Below are 16,497 nucleotides of genomic sequence, written 5' to 3'. Positions count from 1 at the left end.
ACTATCTACTACTAGCAGTTTTAAATCATAGTATAGCAACACAGAGATCTGTCATTTTACAAATCAATACAAAAAATTACGTTCCAATACACGAAAACAAAATCAATAACTTTTATCAGTAATTTAATCTTAATATTCATGGTCAATATCAGTCAATACAATGTTAAAGTCAGGGGATGAGGCTAAAACCCTAAAAGTTACTGGATGTACTACGTTTATAAAGCGTACGTATTGTTAAATTAGACGTTAAAATTAAATAAATAAAATAAATAATAATAAATATTAATGGACAACTCACACACGGTCATTTGATTCCAAACTAAGCAGAGCTTGTACTATGGTAACCAAATAACTGATAAACATACTTATATACTTCTTAATACATACTTATATAGATACATTAACATCCAGGCTCGGAACAAATACTCGTGCTCATCACACAAAGATTTGTCCCGGGTGGGATTCGAACCCACCACAATTGATTTTTATCTAGCTTCCATTGATCCGGCTCTTTCCAGATAAATTTTATCATAACGTCATTACAAATTTATTATTTTTTCATAGAACGAGTTCGCTGCATATCTAAAAATCTACAGAATAATATTTTATGTGGTTTCAGTTTTTTTATAATTGAAACATAAAATTAGATACTCTGTGGAAACACTGTTATAAGAATTTTGACAGTCTAACTTTTGACAATCATCCTATTGTATTCGCAGTTTGTTTGTCAAATTTACAATCGTCGGCCCCTTTATTTGTTGATTATAACTAGAATAATACATAGTTTTCGTTATCAACTATATTAAACTCTTAGCTTAAAGGCTAATCTTCAAGATGATGGTGAGTAATTTCTTACTTGACCAGTGTACTAAGCCTAATTTTCGCATTTTAGATGCTTTACCGGGGGGCGTCTCCGAGGCATAAAATTTCTCCAAATTATTGTTAATATCAGTTGATATGAGGTGTTAATGACTCACGTTCGTGAAGATAATGACCTTGTAGTTCTTTAAATTGTTTTAATTTGTTGTGCAAATGGTGTTTTGCGTTAATTAATTTAGTGACGTGGTGAAGAGTAATTTTGTTTTGGAGTTGTTCTGATAGCGCGAACGACCTTCTTGTATGTACTAATAATGTAAAGATAATGTTTGCGTCGAGTTTACTGCATGATTGTACCGTAAATAGCACTTTAGTGCTCGAAAATTACTCGTTTATTCTGATTGAAAAGGAAATAAAAATCGTATTAGATTCTGATAATCCCCTGAAATTGGTATTCTTTTATCTGTAGGGTGTAATTTGCATTAAAATGTTCGCTGTTTTCCCTACTGTTACATTTGTGTGTGGTCAAGCAATAGTTTTAAGCACAAACAATGTTTTAATTTTTTTTCCTTCTCTGCTAGGAATAAATTCATAAGTATTTGATAATTATGAATCATAACATACTTGTTTACAGTATTACTTAACTTCTATATTTTATTACGCCAAATCTTATCCTCGTCCTTAACTTTTTTATCTACTGTGTGTGTATTTTATTGTACCTTTTTATATCGTGTAATGTATGCCTCTGGGACTTCGCTGAGTTGTATATGACTACTGACCAGAAAGATTTGGTTCCTAGATCAGACAAAGAGCTATTAGATTGATTCATTTACATCATGAACAATATTTTATGATATACATGTATTAGTTACTGAAAAGACCAAATAATTTATTCTTTACTTTACATTTGAAGACTAGCAACCATGGTAGGATGATGAGCTCTTAAAAAAGAATAGCTAAGCATAGTGAATGAATGTGAATGAAGCAAAAGAGGTTTGTAAGGAACCGGTTTAAAAAATACCCGTTAATACCGGTTTATTACGGTTTTCCTCCGAACTTTTCTTAAGGATGTGAACATTTTAGGAATTTTATTTTAACCTTTATGTAAATTCTGTTCCAAATACAGGGTTATGCGAATGAAACCAAATGTAAAGGTTTTGCGTCAAGTACATAATATCAGTATAAAAATTTTACCGGTATCCGAGCCATGGTAAAGTTCATAGAAAGTGACTTTGTATATTTGGTACAGCACATAAACAGTTAACCAAAGTCTGTCATAGACAACATAACTATTAATAATTTCATCCTTTTTCAGGATTGTGTAGAAGATGCCAACCATGATCCTCTGTCAGCTCACTCAACTGCGTCACCACAAAGCCCTGGCACCATAGACCCTAAGTTGGAGAAAAAGAAGCCTAACGAGAATGTCTCGTTAGCTGATAACAGCTTATTGGTAAGTTAATTAGTAATTAGTACTGAATCCTATTAGTGTTTATGTTAGGACACAGATTAGTATAAAAGTTGTGTTGCCTAATAATGTTTACACAAGGACATTACGTCAGTTTGCTGATTTACATAGAACTAACCTAGGTAGCTTATATAGCAAGATGGGTGAACAAGACACAGGCGTAATCTATATTCTATTGCTCTCATAGCTTGATGTATGTTTCTCACATAACCCTGTATCATTTTTTGATAGACCCAGTGCGGTGCGTAAGTGAGTGCAGAACTTTAACCGTTAATATTTAGGTTCTCTGAAATATGTAACATCAATATCAATATTCAGGGTAATATCCAATAAAATTCTAGACAGAAAAGTTAGAATAACTTTTAAGTTTGAAATTGAAACCCACTACCTCTTATGTTGTTTGAATTATTTGGCAGGAATTTTCAGTAATAACTTGATCTGGCCTGATACTTAACACCCAAAAGCTCTATCGACTACTAGCTGACCTGCGCAACTTCGCTTGCGTCACATAAGAGAGAATGGGTCATAATTTTCCCCTTTTTTGTAACATTTTTTACTGTTAGTCTGCTCCTATTGCGCGTAGCGTGATGATATATAGCCTATAGCCTTCCTCGATAAATGGGCTATCTAACAGTGAAGGAATTTTTCAAATCAGACCAGTAGTTTCTGAGATTAGCGCGTTCAAACAAACAAACTCTTCAGCTTTATAATATTAGTATGGATTAGTGCTCAAGTCTTGAGAGAGATGAATTTACTATTAGTGCTCTTCTAAGGCCATCAAATCTACCTCTATTATTGATTTATTAGTTCTAAATGAATGTTTCCTTTCCCAGGTGGACATATCAGATGCCCTAAGCGAGAAGGAGAAGGTGAAATTCACGGTGCACACCAAGACAACACTACCAGAGTTCCAGAAGTCTGAGTTTATAGTTGTGAGACAACATGAGGAGTTTGTGTGGCTACATGACAGATATGAGGAGAACGAGGAATATGCTGGATATATTGTGAGTAGAACCTTTAAGACATGTTATTAATTTATTTTAGACTACTCCCGCACTAAGAACTGCTCTTGTGTCACTGGGACTTTAACAAACATACAAATAATAGACACAAAGTATAACTAGTCCCGAAACAACAATTTGGTAAAAGAGTGGTAATCGAATCTACGACCTGTTGACGTTCTTATAGTGGCGTCTTCCTTAACGACTGCGTCACTGAGGCAGTCGACACACATTTATTTAATAAGCTCATTTAAATTTGCAAGCATTGGGAAGCAATTATGTTCCTTAAATGGAAATTTAATGGACATTAAACACTGCTTCACGGAAGCCGTCGACACACATACAGGATAATAAGCTCATTTAAATCAACAAGCTCTGAAAAGCAATGACATTTTTCGTAAATGGAAATTTGTTTTGGTCTATATATCAGATCCCGCCGGCGCCTCCTCGGCCAGACTTCGACGCGTCCCGCGAGAAGTTACAACGTCTCGGAGAGGGCGAGGGAGCACTCACCAGGGAGGAGTTCGTTAAGATGAAGGAGGAACTTGAAGAGTAAGTTAACTTGTTTTCTTTGTATTCTATCAAACCAAAGGCTTATAAATTAAAAGATTGGCTGTATTAGTTGCCCCCTATATTCTTATTAAAACTTAAAAATATATTTATGTCAGTGAAAAATACATAGTAACCAGTCAAAAGTACTTTTGCCCATATGCTTTAGTCAGTAATGCTTTTGGGGTTCCGGTGTCTTCAAACGCGGGGCTATTTAGTAGGTAAAGTTAGGTCGATGCTATTTTGAGTTGATTAGAATATTTAGTCAAAGTACTTTTAATCGATTTTACTAGTCGATAGTACTTTTGACTGGTTAGAGTTTTAACTGCATCATATTTATACATAGGGAATAAACAGCAGCTTAGCATATCTATATATATGTTAAAGAAGTAATAGTTCAAGAATCAATAAATAAATAGTCACTTACCCCCAGTTCCTGAGGTATATTTAACGGTAGTTTATCTACTCAATAGCGTTAAAACTAACGTCAGAAACCGGCGGTTCGTCACGGCTGGACTCGGGCCATCAGCCGTATTATCATAATTTTACATTAATACTCCAACCCTAATGCTCTTTCTCCATTTCAGTGAATACCTAGCGACCTTCAAGAAGACAGTCGCAATGCACGAAGTGTTTCTGCAACGTTTGGCCGCTCACCCCGTGTTCAGGAACGACTCTCACCTGCGCGTGTTCTTAGAGTACGAGCAGGATCTGTGCGCTAAGCCTAGGGGGAAGATGGACCTTATTGGGGGACTTGTGAGTATTATATTTTACTAGCTGACCCGCGCAACTTCGCTTGCGTCACCTAAGAGAATGGGTCAAAATTTTCCCCGTTTTTGTAACATTTTTCGTTGCTACTCCGCTCCTAATGACCGTAGCGTGATGTTATATAGCCTATAGCCTTCCTCGATAAATGGACTATCTAACACTGAAAGAATTTTTCAAATCGGACCAGTAGTTCCTGAGATTAGCGCGTTCAAACAAACAAACAAACAAACAAACAAACAAACTCTTCAGCTTTATTATATTAGTATAGATTATTAACTAGCCAAACCGCGCAGCTCCGCTCACGCTTTCTTGTTTTGAGATAATTCCGAGCATTTTCATTTTTATTCCCCCTTTACACCTTCTCTGGACTTCCAAAAAAAATCCTAGACCATAATTAGCCAAATCGGTCCAGCCGTTCACGAGTTTTGGCGAGACTAACATATATATTTTGTTTTCTTTAAGAAGAACCACTCCCGTACCAAGATTTTCTCGTGTCGCGGGGACTTTTACAAACAACGGATCCAAAGTGCAACCAGACCCGAAACAACTATTTGTGGATCGCACAAATAATTGTTCCGTGTGGGAATCGAAAATCGAAAGTCGGTAGTGTATCAGACTGCTGATCATGACGTTTCGGGTTTGATTCTGGGGTTGGGCAAATTATTGGTATTTTTATTTATGTACAAATGCTTATCAATAGTTTCCTTCACCGCAATAATGGCCTATTGCATTAGACTGCCTCCTATAGTGGTAATATATATATACTTCTTCGTATCGTATGGTTAGTGGTCAACCTAGTGTCAAAGTTGTTCAAGCCGCCCGAAAGGCCTTTGACATGGCTTGGCATGCTGTCTTTATATGGACAGATAGAACTTCAGAAAACTAGTCGTTTATAATTCATGTCAACAGGTGGCGCTAGTCGCTGTTACCAAAAAGGCAATAAGGGTAATACCTATATCTTTGACAGCTTCCGTGGCGCAGTGGTTAAGGTGGTCACCACGCTTCTGCCGGGTCGTGGGTCGGGAGGTCGTGGGTTTGATACCCACACGAAAAAAAAAATTGCGATCCACAAATAGTTGTTTCGGGTTGTGTTTTGTGTCTGTTGTTTGTTTGTAAAAGTTATAATTACTCATGCCATCACATCATGCCATAATAAAATAATGGTCAATGACCCCCACATCATACTGACTATAATCTAATATGTAAAATTCTCGCGTCACAGTTTTCGTTGCCATACTCCTCCGAAACGGCTTGACCGATTCACATGAAATTTGGTGGGCATATTGAGTAGGCCTGAAAATCGGCCAATATCTATTTTTCACATCCCTAAGTGAAACTATTTTGTTTTAAATTCATATGGCAAAACGTTTGCCGGGTCAGCTAGTAATAATCTAAAATTCTGGAAATAACCTTCCATTATTATTGTTATAGATGCGTTCAATGACTACCACGACGGATGAGATATACCTCGGCGCTACGGTGCGAGATGTGAACGATTTCTTTGAACAAGAGACGTCCTTCCTCCAGGAGTACTACTCACACCTCAAGGAGGCCGTCGCTAAAGTGGACCGCATGACTTCTAAACACAAAGGTATGTGATAAGTATAATAGTATGATATACTAGAGGCCGCCCGCGACTTCATTCGCGTGGAAACCTTACCGTATAAATCCCGATCCCTGGGGAACTCCGAGATAAAAAGTAGCCTATGTGTTATTCTGGGTCTTCAGCTAGTAATGTACCAAATTTCATCGTAATCGATTCTGTAGTATTTGCGTGAAAGACTAACATACATCTATACATACATACTCACTCACAAACCTTCCCATTTATAATATTAGTAGGATAGTAGGATATTACATACATTTTGGTGGTTTATTTTTATTAGGGTACCTAAGAGGTAAAAGCGGGTCCCTATGGCGCTGTCTCCACGAGCGAGAGAATCGCGGCGATATTATCGTGGTGCCACGTATTTCTATACACTCTCTATGGAACCGTCTCCACACGGCGATAATATCGCCGCGATACGACGAGTGGCAACGAGCGTGCGAAACGTCAATACATTGTCGCTAGTCGGCCGCGACAAGCAGCGGGTCCGCCGCGCGATCGCGACGAGCGCGCAGCGGGCGCGCTGTCAAATGCAGCGTCATTTATTTTCAATGTTGCCTCTTGTTTCGAGAAGCTTTTTAAACAAGGAAAACGCGGGGATACCGTTACGAGTTGCGCGGAATCTCTGCGATTCCGTTACGACTCGCGACGATACGCGGCGGAATTATCGCTCGTTCGTGGAGATTGTCCGACGATATAAGGGCGGACTCGTCGCGATTCTCTCGCTCGTGGAGACGGCCCCTTAGGAGAAAGAAAAGACTACGCACCGCGCTCACCTCCCCGCGCCCGCGAACAACATCGCTCTCTCAGAGCGCGCTGCAAGCACTAGCGTTATACTGTACGATACTAACAACGTGCGATACTGTGTGTGTGTAATGGCGGCTATTCTCTCTTATGTGACGCAAGCGACATTTGCGAGTCTTTGATAGTATTTGATAATATAACTAATATGTATTACACGACCACGACAGAGGTGGCAGACGCTCACATCCGCCTGTCGTCGTGCATGACGCAGCTGGCCACGCGCGAGCAGCCGCCCACCGAGCGCTTCCTCACCAGGGCCGCCGAGACCTTCGACAAGTGCCGGGTATGTACCTACTGAGCGATTATATCCACACCGAGCGCTTCCTCACCAGGGCCGCCGAGACCTTCGACAAGTGCCGGGTATGTACCTACTGAGCGATTATATCCACACCGAGCGCTTCCTCACCAGGGCCGCCGAGACCTTCGACAAGTGCCGGGTATGTACCTACTGAGCGATTATATCCACACCGAGCGCTTCCTCACCAGGGCCGCCGAGACCTTCGACAAGTGCCGGGTATGTACCTACTGAGCGATTATATCCACACCGAGCGCTTCCTCACCAGGGCCGCCGAGACCTTCGACAAGTGCCGGGTATGTACCTACTGAGCGATTATATCCACACCGAGCGCTTCCTCACCAGGGCCGCCGAGACCTTCGACAAGTGCCGGGTATGTACCTACTGAGCGATTATATCCACACCGAGCGCTTCCTCACCAGGGCCGCCGAGACCTTCGACAAGTGCCGGGTATGTACCTACTGAGCGATTATATCCACACCGAGCGCTTCCTCACCAGGGCCGCCGAGACCTTCGACAAGTGCCGGGTATGTACCTACTGAGCGATTATATCCACACCGAGCGCTTCCTCACCAGGGCCGCCGAGACCTTCGACAAGTGCCGGGTATGTACCTACTGAGCGATTATATCCACACCGAGCGCTTCCTCACCAGGGCCGCCGAGACCTTCGACAAGTGCCGGGTATGTACCTACTGAGCGATTATATCCACACCGAGCGCTTCCTCACCAGGGCCGCCGAGACCTTCGACAAGTGCCGGGTATGTACCTACTGAGCGATTATATCCACACCGAGCGCTTCCTCACCAGGGCCGCCGAGACCTTCGACAAGTGCCGGGTATGTACCTACTGAGCGATTATATCCACACCGAGCGCTTCCTCACCAGGGCCGCCGAGACCTTCGACAAGTGCCGGGTATGTACCTACTGAGCGATTATATCCACACCGAGCGCTTCCTCACCAGGGCCGCCGAGACCTTCGACAAGTGCCGGGTATGTACCTACTGAGCGATTATATCCACACCGAGCGCTTCCTCACCAGGGCCGCCGAGACCTTCGACAAGTGCCGGGTATGTACCTACTGAGCGATTATATCCACACCGAGCGCTTCCTCACCAGGGCCGCCGAGACCTTCGACAAGTGCCGGGTATGTACCTACTGAGCGATTATATCCACACCGAGCGCTTCCTCACCAGGGCCGCCGAGACCTTCGACAAGTGCCGGGTATGTACCTACTGAGCGATTATATCCACACCGAGCGCTTCCTCACCAGGGCCGCCGAGACCTTCGACAAGTGCCGGGTATGTACCTACTGAGCGATTATATCCACACCGAGCGCTTCCTCACCAGGGCCGCCGAGACCTTCGACAAGTGCCGGGTATGTACCTACTGAGCGATTATATCCACACCGAGCGCTTCCTCACCAGGGCCGCCGAGACCTTCGACAAGTGCCGGGTATGTACCTACTGAGCGATTATATCCACACCGAGCGCTTCCTCACCAGGGCCGCCGAGACCTTCGACAAGTGCCGGGTATGTACCTACTGAGCGATTATATCCACACCGAGCGCTTCCTCACCAGGGCCGCCGAGACCTTCGACAAGTGCCGGGTATGTACCTACTGAGCGATTATATCCACACCGAGCGCTTCCTCACCAGGGCCGCCGAGACCTTCGACAAGTGCCGGGTATGTACCTACTGAGCGATTATATCCACACCGAGCGCTTCCTCACCAGGGCCGCCGAGACCTTCGACAAGTGCCGGGTATGTACCTACTGAGCGATTATATCCACACCGAGCGCTTCCTCACCAGGGCCGCCGAGACCTTCGACAAGTGCCGGGTATGTACCTACTGAGCGATTATATCCACACCGAGCGCTTCCTCACCAGGGCCGCCGAGACCTTCGACAAGTGCCGGGTATGTACCTACTGAGCGATTATATCCACACCGAGCGCTTCCTCACCAGGGCCGCCGAGACCTTCGACAAGTGCCGGGTATGTACCTACTGAGCGATTATATATTTTTCCTTTTTTCCTTAGCCGATTTGAATGTCCCACTACTAGGCAAAGGCTTTCCCTCCTTCCCTTCCAAATTCTTCAAAGTCCTTTTCAAAAGCGTTCAGATCGTCCCGTCATCTCCGTTTGGGTCTCCCGCGTCTGCGATGACCGTCCTCTGGCACACTGTTGGTAGGCCCAACCTTTCCGGGTGAATGCGGATAATGTGGCCGGCTCAGTCCCATTCCCATTTGGGTCTGTAAATATCGACCAAAAAAAAAACCAGAGTACCTTAGTAAATTTTAAAGATTCGTTAATTTTAAAAATAAATTGCTATTTTCTTAAAATGCTTACCCAAACGCGAAATTAATTTACAAAAAATTCTAGTAAATGTATATTTTATTGAGCTGGTATTTTTTATAGAAAATCGAGGGTCGCATGGCGTCAGACCAGGACCTGAAGCTGGCAGACACTCTGCGCTACTACATGAGAGATGCTCATGCTGCCAAAGCTGTACTTGTTAGGAGACTCAGGTAAACATAGCCTTACCTTTAGTAGGGTACTTGATGCCGACCATTTTAGACATACCGAGTTCCTCCGTGTTTCGGAAGGCACATTAAATTGTGGGGCCCGGTTGTCATTTTCGAAGATCTTTGACAATCGCTAACAGTAATATATTATTTATAAAACAATGAACGTCACTTGTTTCAGATGTCTAGCAGCATATGAAGTTGCTAACAGAAATCTCGAGAAAGCAAGAGCTAAGAACAAAGACGTCCATGCCGTAAGTCAAATATAATTAACTATTAAACTATTTGAAACACTAATATAACACTATGCATCAAAACATGAGCAATTTACATCATGCATAGTACCCAACAAATAACTTTCTGTGTCTGAATATAGCAACAAACCACTGTTAAAAGGTATAAAAATAAATAGTAGACAAAGGAGGTCGATATTGTGCACTGCTATTTTTCAGTTGCGCAAAGTTGTTTGTCGCTAATTATACGTGCAAATGAATTGTAACCATTTGAACACACAAATGGCCAACAATAAAATTTTCTTCAAAAATCATAAGATTTGTGTCACAATCTGTCATTATTTTTCACTAACCATATGACATACACGAATTTGTTTGTTTGTTTGTAACACAATAACATATGTTTGTATGTCTGTGCGTTCAGCCACTGGAAGTGCAAGAGGTAACACGCTTTAAATCATATTTAAACTTTTATTGACACATTCATTTAAATAAGCTAGTTTTACTATAATTTCTAACGTTCACGCCAATTCTACTTAAAGATATCTTTTTCACAGATAAATGTATTTTTAATAGTAATTCAGTTTTTCATATCCGTGAAAAGTAATTTATTACAAAGCTTTGATATGGTTTTCCGCTTTTTCTTTTAATTACGAACAAACATACGGTAGAATAAGCACCATGAGCAAGAATATTTTTATGATTCTGAAAATAATTCGGATCTATGCGACAATAGGGACTATGACAGTGTTTGAAAAAATAAGTGTTATGTAATATGTATAATATATATATATGAGCAGTGATAGCCGAGTGGTATAAGTTGACACCTCCAACGCAAGTGGTCGCAGGTTCGAACCCGAGGCAACACACCAATGACTTTTCGAAGTTATGTGTGTATTAGAAATAATTATCACATGCTCCAACGGTGAAGGAAAACATCGTGAGGAAACCTTGCATGCCTAAAAATTTGTTTAATACATTTATTGAGGGCATGCAAAGTCCCCAACCCGCACTTGGCCAGCGTGGTGGACTCAAGGCCTAAACCCTCCCTCATTACGGGAGGAGACCCTTGCCCAGCAGTGGGACAGTAATGGGTTAAATTTATTATTTATTTATTTATGTAATATGTATAATAATAATGTATGAAGCTGAAAAAATGTGAAAACGGGAAAACTAAAGTCGACACTGACGATGTGTGTGGCCCAATAAACGTAGAAGAACGATTTTCGCCTATCTGGTTAGTTAACAAAAAGTATTTTAAATCAAATTTAGTTAGGCGCTGTCAATGTGGTCACTACGCCACTACCAGTGCGTCGAAAAGACGTGGGTTTGATTCCCACATGGAACAAATATTTATTACCACAAATAGTTGATTGGGGTTCTACTTTGTGTCCGTTGTTTGTATTATTATAAAAGTAATAAAACAAGATCAATTCTTAGTGCGGTAGTTGTCTTTTAATTTACATATAATACGAGTTAGTTAACTAATTCATATCTCCGTCAGATGGACGTTATATTATAAGTTGTACATATGTTATAGGCGGAACAAGCGCAAGCAGAGGCATGTGCTAAGTTTGAACAGCTGACGGCTCGAGCTCATGAGGAACTGCTAGACTTCCGTACTAGAAGAGTCGCTGCTTTTAGGAAGAGGTAACTAGAGCAAGCTATTTATGTAAATTACGAATCAACCTAATCCACTGATGGGCAAGGGTCTCCTCCCGGAATGAGGGAGGGAACCAGGCTTTAAGTTCACCACGCTGGTCGATTGCGGATTGGGAATCCATGCTAATATTATAAATGCGAAAGTAACTCTGTCTGTCTGTCTGTTACTCAATCACGCCTAAACTACTGAACCAATTTGCATGAAATTTAGTACGGAGATATTTTGATACCCGAGAAAGGACATAGGCTACTTTTTACCCCGGGAAAATGACGCATTCCCATGGGAAAATTCAGGTGGCGGACGAAGTCGCGGGTAAAAGCTAGTTTTGTATAATTTTAAAAAACATTCAAAAAAATACTTTTTGTACTTATGTATGTATTAGAACTGTGCTATGTATCACTTATTCTCACTTGTCCCAACGGCTTGAGAGTTCGTTAACACAGTACTTTAAGGAATGCGAAAGTCCTTATCTCGGTTTGGCCAGCGTGGTGAACTCAAGGCCTAACCCTTCCTACATTTTCAAAACGGAGCAAAGTTATTTCATTATTATGTAAATAAGAAACTATATCTTCTACACTTACATTTATTTCTTCCAGCCTCATCGACCTAGCGGAATTGGAGATAAAACACGCGCGCGCCCAGCAGGAACTGTTCAGGAAGTCACTACAAGTGCTCAAGGAATGCCAATAGACGTACAGCTATATATACATAACATAATATATTATATACATAGAATATTTCCAATTAAGTGTATTATAAATTTGGCTTATTTTTTTAATTGTTGGATGACAAGTTGGGTTGGTTGGACAACATGTTGGGTTAGTTGGACAACATGTTGAGTTTAATTGGACAATTTGTTGGTTCGGTTGGACATCATGTTGGAGGATACGCTGGAAGTTATGTTGGTTTCGTTGGATAACTTGTTGGTTTGGTGGACATCATGTTAGATGGTATGTTGAATTTGTTGGATAACATGTTGGTTTGGTTGGATGATGTATTGATTTGTAATACAGTTTGGCTGATTTCCAAGATTATGTGGTCAGATTTGTAAGATAATATTATACAATAAAATGTCTTTTTCATAGAGATTACTATGGCAAGCCAATTCTCTTAGTATTTGTTACTAAAATGACAGTAAACTGAAATGAGATTTAAAAATTTTTTCATACATTTTTTTGGCTTAAATATTTATTATTTATTAAAAAAATACTATTATGAGAATTGGCTTCCAGATATTTTAAGTATAATTACATATTTCATCAAAATACTAATGCAGCAGTTTCTAGTAATAGTGTTGTCTCTTTTCTTATCATCACCAGTTACGCCAGTTAAAAAGAGAAAAATATCCTGAAAAAACACGTGCTATTATACTTTCTTTTCGTTATTGAACATATATTTTAGACCCAGTTTTGGCCACTTCTGGATAAGAACTAGATAGATTATTTAACCCCCGGTTTCTGAGGTACATTTAACGGTAGTTTATCTATTCAATAGCGTCAAAACTCATACAAATAAAAACGCTATTGAATAGATAAACTACCGCTAAATGTACTCAGAAACCGGTAAGTAATGGTATTTCAACAGTTTTTTTTTTCATTTTGCTGTTAATTTATCTAGCAGATAGCTTACCTGACACTTATTCACTAGTTGTGAATGCTGGTCCTTTTAGTAGTCTTATAAAAGAGATGATTCGTTATCAGCTCTTGTCACTAGGTGTCACTTTGATTATAAGGAAATAAAATTAATATAAAATAGTAAAAAGTATATAAAAATAAAGGCTTATATTCTATTTCAAAGTTTCATTTTAAATACATGATAAATAAGCACTTTTTTATACCAAAAATTAATAAAATGTTTGGTAATTTCTGATAAAATTTTCACTTTTTCAATTTTGACCCAGTAAATAATTCCTTTAGAACGCATTTTATATAATTATATGCATTTTAGTTTAATATATTAAGTAGGAAAATATTCATTAATACTAGTTTTTGTCCGCGACTTCGCTCAAACGTATTTTTTTGGTTCAATACGGAATCTTGCACAGATAGACTTCTGGTCAAAGGTATTTGAATTGTATCTTCCTTTGGGTTATAAAATTATTGCTGAATTCACCCAAACGGGTCCAGCAGTTTACTTATAAACACGTTACAGACAGACCCGTGATAAGCTATATTTATTCACCGCTAATATTTATTCAACAAAAAAAAAAGATTTATTAGCATTAACTATAAAAATCTATTTTTACATTCGAACTAAGTCGCGGGTAGAAACTAGTTTATATATAAGTATGGTGCAAACTCATATTTTTTACTTCATTAGCGTATTTTTGTATTTCCTAATATTATAACACTATTTCATTTATCCAATATTTTTTGCATAATGTGGACCAAAATTTCTATTTTTTTATTTGTATACCTATGTGCAAGATTTTTTTGGTAGATATGTGTTTTGTATGCCTAAGGCTTCCCTTCCCTAAGTAAGCTTGAAGTAAAGCTATCACGGCAAGGTCAACCTTTGGATGGGTGACCATTTCAGTGTTATATTCTAGAGTATATTTGTCGATTTTTTGTTAAATAGACCTAAAATACTAGTAAATAAAGCTCATATTGTATCTAAAGTGTTAGATTCGATTCCTAGTTTAATCAATTTTTGTATACTATGGTTAGTTATGAAATTGTTTTTTTTTTGGCTATGCAAGAATGTTTAGAGTTAAATGCAAGATGAAATGCAAGAACGACATAGTTGATAGTATCAAAGATTTCGTGCTTCAGAGGGCACGTAAAACGTCGGTCTCGGTTGTTGTCAGTTAAGATAACAGTCGTTAAGCCACGTCAAAGGCCTTTCGGCGTGAACAACTTTGACACTAGGTTGACCACTAACCATACGATGAATGTTAATACTGTCGTAAGTTCCTGGGTTCAATGCCCAGACTTTCAAAATTGAATTGCTAACAAAAACTGCATCATTGTTCTTGCGATCAGCTTCAAATTTATTCTCCTATTTTTTGTCTCTTTTTCTCCTAATGAAAGTATGCTAGGAGAGAGCGAGACAGATGTTTCTTGCATACTATTGTCTTGCATTTAAAATAATCACCAAAGTGTGTACGATTATGTAAGAGGAACATGTTATTTTCAAAATGTTTATATTTTAAGAAAATATATGATTATCCATAGTTTTGTTTTCTCATTTACAATGATCTTTCCCAGTCGTTACCAGTAATCAGAAGCTTGAAAGTCTGACAACCAGTTTTACCGAGGGGTATCGTGTTATAACCCAGGCAACTGTGTTGTGGTGGTCCCGTAGACAGCCTCCATGTAAACTATTGGTATTCAGCTGCATCCGGTGAGATTGGAAACCGACTCCAACATAGTTGGAGGAAAGGCTCTGGTTATGATGAGTTTTGAGGTATTATTTATATTCAACAAAATTCATATTTTGTTACTTCTTACTACTAACCTTTCCCCCATCTATATAATCCATGAATCTAATAAGTGTAACTCAATATTGCCCCTACGTTCTGGGCGGTAATGTATATTGCAGCTGTCACGGGGTCGCCTTTGATTCGCGGGTAGAGTGCTTATGCGATTTCTCATTTGTATTAGAAGACTCTTAATAGTAGTCCAGATTTTGGTAACGAGCCCAGTAAATAGGCTTGCCCCCTATTTTATTAGACTAACGTTGTTAATAGCAAAACGTGGGTGTATTTCATACAACTCTGCCCAAGTGCTTTCACCTACGAGTAAAACGGGCTTCCTTTAATGCTTTTGAAAAGAGTGGCCGTGAGTTTCTCGCTAGCTCTTCTCATAAGGCTCTACCGCTTTCAGAGCCAGTGGTATATTCAGTAATTGTAATGACTATCATAAGCGTCAATATTTGACCTAAATGAATAAATGATTTGATTTTGGTTTAGCTTGCTTGTTTGTTTGTTTGTAAATACGAGAAGAAAATAAGAGCTGAAAAACAGTCCAACTCGAGAATCAATTTTAAGACGCGATCAGTATTCCTTTTGAATAAATAACAATCTAAACTATTCCTAATACTTTTATAACTATTGCATAACACAACGCAGAACTAGGTCTCAAAATTGCCACAGGAAGTTGCGTAGCTAACAACAGGACGTGACGTCATAAAGACGGCGATATATCTGAATCATGTGAGGACGTTCAACGTGAGATTTATTGACGCATCGCTATTGTACAGCACTTTAGCTATACTAATATTATAAAGCTGAAGAGTTTGTTTGTTTGTTTGAACGCGCTAATCTCAGGAACAACTGGTCCGATTTGAAAAATTCTTTCAGTGTTAGATAGTCCATTTATCGAGGAAGGCTATAGGCTATATATCATCAGGCTACGACCAATAGGAGCAGAGGAGCAATAAAAAATGTTACAAAAACGGGGAAAGTTTTGACCCATTCTCTCTTATGTAACGCAAGCGAAGTTGCGCGGGTTAGCTAGTCGAATAGATTTAGAAGGTTCGCGATTGTAGAGGGAATGTGTCTGGAATGTCTGAATGGCCGCAATAACCGTAGTGCCGCGTGTGGTAGGTTCGAATCCCACCCGGGCAAATATTTGTGTGATGAGCACGAGTATCTGTTCCGAGCCTGGTTAATGCATCTATATAAGTATGTATTTAGAAGTATATAAGTATGTTTATCAGTTATTTGGTTACCATGGTACAAGCTTTACTTGATTTGGAATCAAATGACCGTGTGAGTTGTCAAATGATGTTTAATTAATGTTGTGGAACTTAGAAACCGGCCAAAGGCTAGTTG

The 16,497-nt window shown here is 39.7% G+C and overlaps 1 protein-coding gene across 2 annotated transcripts; it reads left to right on the top strand.

Annotated features, from left to right (window-relative positions):
• The first annotated feature begins 681 nt into the window (after window positions 1-681).
• Snx6 (sorting nexin 6) lies at window positions 682-14,895 on the top strand. Of its 2 annotated transcripts, XM_076132678.1 has the most exons (12): window positions 682-840; window positions 2,132-2,269; window positions 3,118-3,288; window positions 3,716-3,837; window positions 4,422-4,590; window positions 6,034-6,193; window positions 7,180-7,295; window positions 9,721-9,830; window positions 10,009-10,081; window positions 10,485-10,502; window positions 11,601-11,710; window positions 12,320-14,895. In XM_076132678.1, the coding sequence occupies exons 1-12, from the start codon at window positions 835-837 to the stop codon at window positions 12,411-12,413; spliced, it is 1,287 nt and encodes a 428-aa protein (XP_075988793.1). In that variant the 5' UTR covers window positions 682-834; the 3' UTR covers window positions 12,414-14,895. The 2 variants fall into 2 exon arrangements, with proteins under 2 accessions (XP_075988793.1, XP_075988794.1); XM_076132679.1 differs by lacking the exon at window positions 10,485-10,502.
• Window positions 14,896-16,497: the final 1,602 nt, after the last annotated feature.

The sequence above is a fragment of the Anticarsia gemmatalis genome, chromosome 28 (genome assembly GCF_050436995.1).
Source record: "Anticarsia gemmatalis isolate Benzon Research Colony breed Stoneville strain chromosome 28, ilAntGemm2 primary, whole genome shotgun sequence".
Classification (NCBI taxonomy): Eukaryota; Metazoa; Arthropoda; class Insecta; order Lepidoptera; family Erebidae; genus Anticarsia; species Anticarsia gemmatalis.
The sequence above is the reverse complement of the archived record's forward strand: the minus strand, read 5'-3'. Positions and strand labels throughout refer to the sequence as shown.

Bases quoted from the DNA above. Each gene is read 5' to 3' on its own strand.
- Snx6 (XM_076132678.1), top strand. The intron at 2,270-3,117 runs GTAAGTTAATTA...TTCCTTTCCCAG, and splicing joins TAGCTGATAACAGCTTATTG to GTGGACATATCAGATGCCCT. The intron at 6,194-7,179 runs GTATGTGATAAG...CGACCACGACAG, and splicing joins CATGACTTCTAAACACAAAG to AGGTGGCAGACGCTCACATC.